At 40.7% G+C, this 11954-nt stretch overlaps 1 protein-coding gene across 1 annotated transcript in view; it reads left to right on the top strand.

Annotated features, from left to right (window-relative positions):
- The first annotated feature begins 410 nt into the window (after positions 1-410).
- ano1 (anoctamin 1, calcium activated chloride channel) overlaps positions 411-11954 on the top strand; it is a 128297-nt gene continuing 116753 nt past the window's right edge. The window contains 1 exon segment of the mRNA NM_001130327.1: positions 411-577. Coding sequence (NP_001123799.1) covers positions 562-577 — 16 coding nt within the window. The 5' untranslated portion in view covers positions 411-561.

Genomic DNA, 11954 nt, shown 5'->3' with positions numbered 1-11954 from the left:
CCTGAGGCACGTACATTGCTAGTAAATGTGTAACACAAGTCCCCCAGCCTTAGTATGTTACCTGAGAGACCAGTGAGATACTGGCCAGGGGGCAACCATATAAGTGAATACAGGTCACTACACATGACTATAACCATAACACATTAACTGTAACATTACAATGAGAATGCCAAGGTGTAACACATGTAGTGGCAGTAAGAACATACCCGGGACTAGTCCCCCCATACACCCTGTAAGGGACAAGAAAAGCAATTACCTGTGAGGCAGCTTCTTTCCTTCAGGCTGGCATCCACAGCGCGGGAAAATCGCCTTCCTTTGGGCGTGGCTCTATCCTTAGCAGTTTGGCGATGGGTTCCTGTCAGGGCAGGGCCTTGTTTGTGGCCCTCGTCTCACTGCCAATCAGAGCAGGGGGCGTGTCTCCAGGTGTAATCTGTGCGGAACGTTTCCCCGCCTCTGAGTAAGGCCAGGCGGATAGGGTGATTGGGCCCCGAAGGTACCATTGGTGGTGCGCACAGTATATAGAATATAGCCGGACTGCTGGGCATTCTTACACCGCGGGAAATGGCCGCCAGAGACGGTAAGGAAGGATTTATTGCTATTGCACTGCCTAAAGGATTGGGCCTGTAACTCTGGGGGTGAGGGGTGAGGAATTACAGGGTGAAGGGTAACTTAGCCATATATAAAATACACGGAGAAACAACAATTAGTTTGAGCAAAGAAAGTGGGTTGAAGATACTGAGGGGCCCCTGAGGGTGAATGGGAATTGTGAGGTGAAGGGTTAACTGCAACTGTCAATGAGAAAATGGTTTCCAGGGATTGTGAGGCATGAAATGTGAGGGAAAAGGCAGTGGGGCCTTTGGGCAGGGATTGTGGGGGGAGGAAAACGAGGGACAAGTAAATATATAATATGGGCAGGAATTGAGGGGAGGAAGGTAGGGGGGGAGTAAATATATAATATGGGCAGGAATTGAGGGGAGGAAGGTAGGGGGGGAGTAAATATATAATATGGGCAGGAATTGAGGGGAGGAAGGTAGGGGGAAAGTAAATATATAATATGGGCAGGAATTGAGGGGAGGAAGGTAGGGGGAAAGTAAATATATAATATGGGCAGGAATTGAGGTGAGGAAGATAGGGGGGGGAGTAAATATATAATATGGGCAGGAATTGAGGGGAGGAAGGTAGGGGGAAAGTAAATATATAATATGGGCAGGAATTGAGGTGAGGAAGGTAGGGGGGGAGTAAATATATAATATGGGCAGGAATTGAGGTGAGGAAGGTAGGGGGAAAGTAAATATATAATATGGGCAGGAATTGAGGTGAGGAAGATAGGGGGGGGGAGTAAATATATAATATGGGCAGGAATTGAGGGGAGGAAGGTAGGGGGGGAGTAAATATATAATATGGGCAGGAATTGAGGGGAGGAAGGTAGGGGGGGAGTAAATATATAATATGGGCAGGAATTGAGGTGAGGAAGATAGGGGGGGAGTAAATATATAATATGGGCAGGAATTGAGGTGAGGAAGGTAGGGGGGGAGTAAATATATAATATGGGCAGGAATTGAGGTGAGGAAGATAGGGGGGGAGTAAATATATAATATGGGCAGGAATTGAGGTGAGGAAGATAGGGGGGGGAGTAAATATATAATATGGGCAGGAATTGAGGTGAGGAAGGTAGGGGGGAGTAAATATATAATATGGGCAGGAATTGAGGTGAGGAAGATAGGGGGGGAGTAAATATATAATATGGGCAGGAATTGAGGTGAGGAAGGTAGGGGGGGAGTAAATATATAATATGGGCAAGAATTGAGGTGAGGAAGATAGGGGGGGAGTAAATATATAATATGGGCAGGAATTGAGGTGAGGAAGGTAGGGGGGGAGTAAATATATAATATGGGCAGGAATTGAGGTGAGGAAGGTAGGGGGGGAGTAAATATATAATATGGGCAAGAATTGAGGTGAGGAAGATAGGGGGGGAGTAAATATATAATATGGGCAGGAATTGAGGTGAGGAAGGTAGGGGGAAAGTAAATATATAATATGGGCAGGAATTGAGGGGAGGAAGGTAGGGGGAAAGTAAATATATAATATGGGCAGGAATTGAGGGGAGGAAGGTAGGGGGAAAGTAAATATATAATATGGGCAGGAATTGAGGGGAGGAAGGTAGGGGGGGAGTAAATATATAATATGGGCAGGAATTGAGGTGAGGAAGATAGGGGGGGAGTAAATATATAATATGGGCAGGAATTGAGGTGAGGAAGATAGGGGGGGAGTAAATATATAATATGGGCAGGAATTGAGGTGAGGAAGGTAGGGGGAAAGTAAATATATAATATGGGCAGGAATTGAGGGGAGGAAGGTAGGGGGAAAGTAAATATATAATATGGGCAGGAATTGAGGGGAGGAAGGTAGGGGGAAAGTAAATATATAATATGGGCAGGAATTGAGGGGAGGAAGGTAGGGGGAAAGTAAATATATAATATGGGCAGGAATTGAGGGGAGGAAGGTAGGGGGAAAGTAAATATATAATATGGGCAGGAATTGAGGGGAGGAAGGTAGGGGGAAAGTAAATATATAATATGGGCAGGAATTGAGGGGAGTAAGGTAGGGGGAAAGTAAATATATAATATGGGCAGGAGAAGGCATGATGTAGAAATGGAATGATAGTGACAGTGTCAATAAGTTATTTTGAGTATCCATACTAATTTCTATAGGAGTGGATCTACAGAATCTAAGGATGAGGCTGGACTGGACAAAGTTTATTATCATAATGATTTACTACTGGAAGGTAGTGCTCGTCAATATGAATGTTTAATGTGGATAAAGTGGGGCAGAAGTAAAGAGTAAGGAGTAAATAGCCAGTGGCTATTTGAAGGAGGTGGAGCAGCGAGTACTTATAGTGCACTTACGCTTACACTGCCAGTGCATATCATATGGATCACTAGCAGCCCAATGAGTCCCCATGATATTTAATGTGGTGTCTCTGCTATCACCTCTAGGTCAAACTTTTCCTTATATTACATTGTAGCCAAGTGAATAATTTGAAACTCACAGAGAAAAGGGGTTTGAAACACTGACAAAGCGCATGGAAACTGTGGTCTATACAGGTAAGCGCTCTCTAGAGATATACACTGTATGCACATTTGCTTTGCTCCTTACTCTTTCTGTCTCGTTCCTTAGTGCTGTGCATGACTTGTTTTGTACATTGCATAATGAACAATGATATTAACTAATGTCAATATTCTTCTGTAAATTGTATGCAAGAAACTATACACGTGCTGATGTACCTGGTATGCAACATTGTAAGTCTATGTCGAATGAGATGCTGAAAATTCTATTATCTGTTTTGCTGCTCCAGACTGTGACAAAAGGGTTTTACAGTAAGGGCTGATACATTCATTGGGTCTCATGTGCATTTGTAATGATTTTTAACGCATTGAAAATGCATAAAATATTGTGCAATCTAAAGTAATTCATAAATACTCCCAAGTTCTTATTCAAGGCATTTAAACCGTCACCTTTTTTTAGGGTGTTTTCCTATTTTTGTTGCCAGGAGAATCACAAACCTGTTATTTATACATCCAACCTTTTAAAGTAGAAAATTGACTTAGTCTTTAAAGGACATGGCAACCACAAAAATAATTTTTTGCCTAATAAAAGAAAACATAACTCTAAGCAACTTGGAATAAACATCCATTATATATTTGTAATGGTTTTTGAGTTATTTTTATATATAATTGCTATTGAAAGCAGTGTCTGCCTGTCCTTTTCTATTCTCTGCCCTGGGGGCTCTGGCGTGTTAAACAATGTAACACAAGGCAGCAGATTTTACAGACCTGACTCAATGGAGGAGCCTGGACTTTGCAACATTGTTTAAAAGGTAACAACCAGGAGTTCAGCAAATGCTGCTTTCCATGATGTTTTCTTTTATTAGGCAAAAAATTATTTTTAGGGTTGATTATCTAATTAGCTAATTAGAGTCCTTTAAAGGTTATGGCATATGGTAGCCATACAAGTTAAGATCTGCTCGTTTTGCGAGGTCGCCAAATGAGCAGATCTTCTCCCAATATGTTCCCTAAAGGTGGCCATACACAGGGCGATTCTAGCTGACGATATTGGTCCCTTAGACCAATTCTGCAGCTTATCGGCCCGTGTAGGGGCAGCAATGATGGGCCTGATATCGGGCAGATATCAATCGGGCAGGTTAAAAAATGTAGTCGGATCAGGGACCGCATTGGCTCGTTCATGCAGTCCCCTAACCGACTGTGCCCATTACCGTCATTATAATTCGATCGTTTGTCCCCAGGGCCCTATTAGCCTAAGTTCGCCCGATATCGGCCACCTGTAGGTGGGGATATCGGGAGAAGATCTGCTTACTTGGCGACCTTGCCAAGCGAGCGGATCTTAACTTGTATGGCCACCTTAAGGTGGGTGACATTGGTCTAATTTGATCATTTTCCCCCCATCATCTTGGGTCACATGGGGCCCTCCGTGTCCACATAGTGTAAAATAAAGTTTGTTAGTGTAAAAAGTGTGTGTTTATACACACGCTTTTTACACTAACAAACTTTATTTTACACTAACATATACAGTTTTTTGGGAGGTGAATGGTGTTGCACAAACCTATGCACATTCAGCACAGTTTGACAAGTGTATTAATACTTTTTTAATACTCTAAAGTTTTTAATTGCCCAGTGTGACTAGCTTGCCCAGAAATCACACTGCATAATTACCTTTTACATTTTATATCAGTAAGTTTTTTTTTATTGCATATTCAGTTCTGTATTGATTACGTTTTTCTGCCTGTAAAATAAATATTGCACAGCAAGGCTAGAGAAACTGGAATTCTAACCACTGATCTTACTTTGCCTTGATTCATTTTTGGGGATTTTTAGTTTTTGATTTAAAATTTTCGATATAATTGCATTTTGCATTGTTCTTGCTATTAAAAATGTTATGCTCAATATTTTAATTCCATTCAACATGCATATTGGGTATCAAACTGTTTAGAGCAGTGATCCCCAACCAGTGGCTCGGGGTAACATGTTGCTCCCCAACCCCTTGGATGTTGCTCTCAGTGCCCCCAAACCAGGGAGTTATTTTTGAATTCCTGACTTGGGGGCAAGTTTTGGTTGAATAAAAACAAGATTTCCTACCAAATAAAGCCCCCTGTAAGCTGATAGTGTGCATAGAGGCTGCCTAATAGCCAATCACAGCCCTTATTTGGCTCCTCCATAAACTTTTATGGTGCTTGTGTTGCTTTCCAAGTCTTTTTACATTTGGCTGATGAGTAAGAAAGGTTGGGGATCCCTGCTTTAGAAGAACACATCTACTAACCTATTTTACATACTTTGAACTTTTACAATGTGTAATTTCCAAAAAGATTTGATTTTATGGCATTTACTTATTCTAAGGTGTCTATTGGCCTTGCAGTATAAAGTATACGTATTTCTTGGTTTGATGCTTTTATGTAGCATACTGTTGTAGGAATTCTCATTTGGTAATGACATTCTCTTGGGACATGGGACTTTTTTGTCATAGAAGAATTATGCAAACATTGAGGTAGATTTAAAAAACATAGGTTGTTCTGGAAAAATAGTATATAGTTTTCCTATGTAAACGAAAACTTCCCCTCAGTAAAGTCCCTTGAAATAAGAATTTACAAAATGCTAAACAGGCCAGTAGGCGCAGGGCTTTTAGCACCTGTTTCTCAAATAGTTTTTTTTCCATGACAATTTACAGTGATAATTGCATCAGGAAACAGTTTCTTCATTAGTAAATTCTGTCAGGCCCTGCCTCAACCAGCAGAGGGCACTCCTGTTACTGATCATGATGTTGGCAGTGTCAAAACTGTTAAAATAATGAAATCGAAACAAAATATATTTAAATTGCAAAAGTGCTTAAAAGAGCCCTGGGCAATATTACAATTTGTATGTGTAGGTATAGGTCCCCTTCCATAGCTGCATGTGTAATCAAGACCATATGCTGTTTTGTGATAGTGGTAATACCAGTTTATACCTTTACATTATAATTACTGTTGGCTGAAGCATTAACTGAATTGATTGTTGTTATCAAGGCTCAAATGTCAAAGGGACGTACTGTAAATATTGAGCTTGTTTTCTGCCCAGGCCATTTCTTTATTGCTTTTATTATTGTTAGTTCTTTAGATAAACAGCTTGCTGCTATAGAGTTTATAATAATGCAGCATTTGCCCTTTTACTCTCTGGCCACTGAGGCTATAGTAAGGGGCCCATTCATGAAACTATGATTTTTTTTTTTTCTAATTTTTAGAACTTTCACGATAATATTGTTAAAATTGCAATTTTCATGGTTTTCGTTAACTTCCTCGAAAAAAGTCGTAATTTTCGCAAAGACTACGAACATTTCGGATTTCATTCAAGCTTTGGTATCGTGACTATATATTGGCCAGGTTGGAGCTGCAGAGTGCCATTGAGCCCTATGGGAGACTTTCCTTGGGCCGGGTTGGGGCTGCAGAGTGCCATTGAGCCCTATGGGAGACTTTCCTTGGGCCAGGTTGGAGCTGCAGAGTGCCATTGAGCCCTATGGGAGACTTTCCTTGGGCCGGGTTGGAGCTGCAGAGTGCCATTGAGCCCTATGGGAGACTTTCCTTGGGCCGGGTTGGAGCTGCAGAGTGCCATTGAGCCCTATGGGAGACTTTCCTTGGGCCAGGTTGGAGCTGCAGAGTGCCATTGAGCCCTATGGGAGACTTTCCTTGGGCCGGGTTGGAGCTGCAGAGTGCCATTGAGCCCTATGGGAGACTTTCCTTGGGCAGGGTTGGAGCTGCAGAGTGCCATTGAGCCCTATGGGAGACTTTCCTTGGGCCGGGTTGGAGCTGCAGAGTGCCATTGAGCCCTATGGGAGACTTTCCTTGGGCCGGGTTGGAGCTGCAGAGTGCCATTGAGCCCTATGGGAGACTTTCCTTGGGCCAGGTTGGAGCTGCAGAGTGCCATTGAGCCCTATGAGAGACTTTCCTTGGGCCGGGTTGGAGCTGCAGAGTGCCATTGAGCCCTATGGGAGACTTTCCTTGGGCCAGGTTGGAGCTGCAGAGTGCCATTGAGCCCTATGGGAGACTTTCCTTGGGCCGGGTTGGAGCTGCAGAGTGCCATTGAGCCTTATGGGAGACTTTCCTTGGGCCGGGTTGGAGCTGCAGAGTGCCATTGAGCCCTATGGGAGACTTTCCTTGGGCCGGGTTGGAGCTGCAGAGTGCCATTGATTCCTATGGGAGGCTTCCAAAATCATGCACTAAAGTTTCAAAGCCAGAAAGGTTTTTGTGCCGTTTACGATTGTTTGGATCCGAAAATTTTGTGACTTTCGGATCGCAACCACAATCCCAATTGTGCTTTTAAACAACCAAAAATTGTTTAGTGAATGGGCCCCTAAGTTTACCTTCAATGTCCTGTGCTAATCAGGAAGGTAGGACGACAGAATAATTATACAAGACCTTATAATCAGACAACAGAGTGATGTATGGGATAAATTTAATGTACTGGGTATGTTCTATGGAAGCACAAAGACTAGTTCTTACAGCACTTGTCATTCCATAACATTGCATCACTTTTGAGCTGTTTTGACTTGTCATTTTCATCTATTTTAGGGTGACTTCCTCTAGTGGCTTTTTCCTTGGAATAAAAGAACGGTTAAATTAGCTATTAGTCACTGGGAACTAAGAGGGTTCTACTCAAATGTAGCCGATGGCTGTGGCCTGTGGAATCTGGCAGCCTACTCACTGCTTGTGCTGTCATGCCACTTTCTCACAGTAAGGGGTGTGCTCTTGTGACAAGCCAGTTTTAGAAGCAGTATTGGATCAAACAGTCCCTTTTGATTGGCCAAAATAGTAATACTAACTACAAATACTGGATTTACTTTATGCACAATAAAAAGTCTATAAAGCTGTATCCATATACTGTACGGTTTTGGCCTATCCATTTGGCATTATTTGTGTGAATACTGAATACAGGTATGGGACCTGTTATCCAGAATGCTCGGGACCTGGGGTTTTCTGGATAAGGGGGTCTTTCGTAATTTGGATCTCCATAATTTAAGTCTGCTAAAAATCATTTAAATATTGAATAAACCCAATAGGATTGTTTTGTCTCCATTAAGGATTAATTATATCTTAGTTGGGATCAAGTACAGGTACTGTTTTATTATTACAGAGAAAAGGGAATCATTTAACCATGAAATAAACCCAATAGGGCTGTTCTGCCCCAATAAGGGGTAATTATATCTTAGTTGGGATCAAGTACAGGTACTGTTTTATTATTACAGAGAAAAGGGAATCATTTAACCATTAAATAAACCCAATAGGGCTGTTCTGCCCCCAATAAGGGGTAATTATATCTTAGTTGGGATCAAGTACAGGTACTGTTTTATTATTACAGAGAAAAAAGGAATCATTTTATAAAATAAAATTATTTGCTTATAATGGAGTCTATGGGAGATGGCCTTTCCGTAATTCGGAACTTTCTGGATAATGGGTTTCCAGATAAGGGATCCCATACCTGTACTTGAATATTGGCCTTCTTAATGTAAAAGAGAACAATAAAAGTAGGACACTAATGTAGCCAAGAAACAGCAGAGAGAAAGAGAGGTTTAGTGTTAGGAACACTATGTGATCCAAAGGCAAGGGGACTCAAAGGTATTTATTGTCAGAAGATGTGTTAGAAATGTAGATGCCTCCTCTGTTTTTCCTATGTTTTAAATATTATTAAGTAATGTATCTGTTAAGTGCCCTGCCAAAAATGTGTTTAAAGTAGCATTTCAGTGTCCTCATATTCCCTTTTTCATTTTAAAGTGGCGGTTCACCTTTAAGTTAACCTTTAGTATTTTATAGAATGGCCAGTTCTAAGCAACTTTTCAATTGTTCTTCATTATTTATTTTGATAGTTTTTTTTAATTATTTGCCTTCTTCTTCTTCTTCTAAATCTTTGCAGCTTTCTAACTATTGCTTTGTGAAACTACAGTTTAATTGTTATTACTTTTTAATACTTATTTATCTGTTCAAGTCCTCCCCTACTCATATATCAGTCTTTCATTCAAACTATACCCTTGTTGCTAATTTGGATCCTAACAACCAAATAGCTTCTTAAACTCCAAACGGCTGAGCTGCAGAACAAAAACTGAACTAATTTAAAAACGACAAGTAATAAAAAATAAAGACCAATTGCAAATTGTTTTAGAAAATTACTCTCTACATTACTCTAAAAGTTAACGCAAAGGCGATCAACCCTTTAATGCTCAGCTCTTTGCACTTAAAGTCTTAGTTTGGTACCTAAGGAGCTGGGAGATTGTGATTTACCTTCAGTGAAGTGAAATACAGGTAAATTGTTTTGGGGCTATAGATGACTTTTAAAGGGACTATAAAGCCTACATAAAACTGTTCTGCAATAAATGCAGAAAAATGAGTTACAGATGCAGTAATTATATAGTGACATTTTCAACTTTATTTAAACACCTTAACAAACACGTTAACCTGCTATTTTACCATAATACAGAAATGTACATAGTCGCAACAGTATGAATTATTGTCCCCTGTTTGTACTGTCAGTTTAAAGATGTGGCCGAGGCAGATGCTGGAACATTAGCCTAAAGGTGGCCATACACATTAAAGTGATACTGACACTAAAAAACGACTCCTCGAAATATGAATGTACATAAAAAGTTGCCTATAGGTCATGTTGACTGATTTTCGCTGAGAGATTTGCTTTTGTAAATAATTGTTGCTTGAAGTTCCTAAACCTGACTGTTTTGCCAACTTGACTGTCCCTTCTTAGCCTGTCAGTTACAGCTTCTAATGCTAACAGACATCTGCTGCACAAATATGGCCGCCCCCTTATAGTTGAACATGGGGTATCAGACAGGTAATATAAAAGCATTGGGCAAATATTTTATGGCAAAAATAAAGGTCATGTAAAGACAATGTTATGATAGATGTAAAAAAAGGTTTAATTTCTGGTGTCAGTATCTCTTTAACATCTGTTCGCTTGGCCAGGTCACCAAGCAAGCGGATCTTCTCCCGATATCCCCACCTACGGGCGGGCGAATTTAGGCTAATTTGGTCGTTTGGCCTTGGGGCTAAACGATCGAATTAGAATGACGGTAATGGGCGCAGTCGGTTGCAGTCTGATTCAATTTTTTTAAATATTTCCCTCGTTGCTGCCCCTACACGGGCTGATAAGCTGCCGAATCGGTCTAAGGGATCAATATCAGCAGCCATGTGGCCATCTTAACAGTGTGGGGTTTGGCTCAGTTTTAAATTTAGTCAATGGGCTCATTTACAACTACAGTTCATGGTGCAAATATCGGTTATAGATCTCCAATAGCAGTCACTGAGTGAAGATAAGAGGGTTGATTCAGTAAAGGTCGCTAAGTTTTATCGCTAAAGTATTAACGTATGCGTTAAGTTGCATATCGCGCGTTAAATTTCGCGTTACCGCATGGGTTAATTTGCGCGCCAAAATAATACTAACGCATGATTCACAAACACTTAGACCCACTAAATATCGCATTTGTCTTGGGGCAGGCGGTAATTATAGAAAAGTACAGTTCATGAGCTTTTGGCAACACAATATGGACTTTGCAGTGGGATTTATTCAAGTCTGTGTTGGCCCTAGAGTGATGCAGCCTCCAGTTTGTATGGGCATTTTCATAAAAGTAGTTTTACGAAAGTAATGCCGTGCGTTTTTTCGCACGCGACGACTATTTATGCGCGATGCGTTGATTAACGCACGTTCCGTCAAATACCGCAGGAAAATAGTCTTTGCGACTTAAATAAAGCAAAAAGCATTGCGTCTAAATTAACGCATATATACTTTTAGTGAATCGTGTGTTAAAACGCGAAAAATTAGACGCAATAACATTTTTAACGCATTCTATAAATAGCGCACGTTTTAACGCACTTTAGTGAATCAACCCTAAGGTGTTTTCGCAGCCAGCCTAGCCCCTCCCTGACCCATATGTTCTGACTGCCAACCCCAATACCGAATGGACAGCATCAATACATATTGATCCAAACAGTACACAAAAATGATTTCTCTTGGCAGCAGAACCTAAGCCCGTGCTAAACATGCTTTCTAACTTGATGCTTTGCCAACAACTAAGGTATCAAATTATAACAGCTGCTCTATTAGACTTAACCACAGCAAGAAATAAATGCACCTAATGCTTCAAATTGTAATGCTTTGAGGGACACCCAGGCTAACTGGTCTGCTACTGGGAATTGGGGTAAAACTCATTATTCTTTAAAAACATACATTTAGAAAAACGGAAAGCGATTGAAACAGTTATTATTTGCTGGATTCTATTTGAAAGCAATGTGTTTTTTCTGAAGGTGAATTAGCCCTTTAAGCAAAAGCAACAATAAAATGATAAGTTACATGATGTTGAAAAAATTCAAAGACAGAGGACAACGTGCTGTAGAACAAGAGCACCAATTATGTTTTCCATGGGAAACAAAATTATTTTGCTTTTCAAATAACAAATGCCCAACTTAACCATGAGAATCTGCACCAAATCACAAGCAGCGTGATGCTACAAATTAAAGTGACCCTGTCAACACTAACACATTTATTCTTAGATAGAGGTTTCCTACATCTGTGTATATATATATATATATAGCATAGTAGAGGGAGGGCACACACCAGAAAATGTCTGGGTGCCGGGTGAAACGTTGGAATTACATGACTCAGCACTAGGGATGCACCAAATCCAGGATTCAGTTCGGTATTCAGCCAGGATTCAGCCTTTTTCATCAGGGTTCAAATTCGGCCGAATCCACGGTCCTGGCCAAAATCAAATCCGGAATCCAAATTCTTTCAGGTCCTAAATAGTGTTGATTTTTCCACATTTAACAGTTTCAGGTCCTAAATTGTGACCAAAACGTTGATTTTTGCACATTAAAGAATATTTTGTTTTTCACCAAGACCTGTGAATGCTGA

Source organism: Xenopus tropicalis, chromosome 4 (assembly GCF_000004195.4).
Source record: "Xenopus tropicalis strain Nigerian chromosome 4, UCB_Xtro_10.0, whole genome shotgun sequence".
NCBI lineage: Eukaryota > Metazoa > Chordata > Amphibia > Anura > Pipidae > Xenopus > Xenopus tropicalis.
This window is presented reverse-complemented; position numbering and strand designations above follow the sequence as displayed.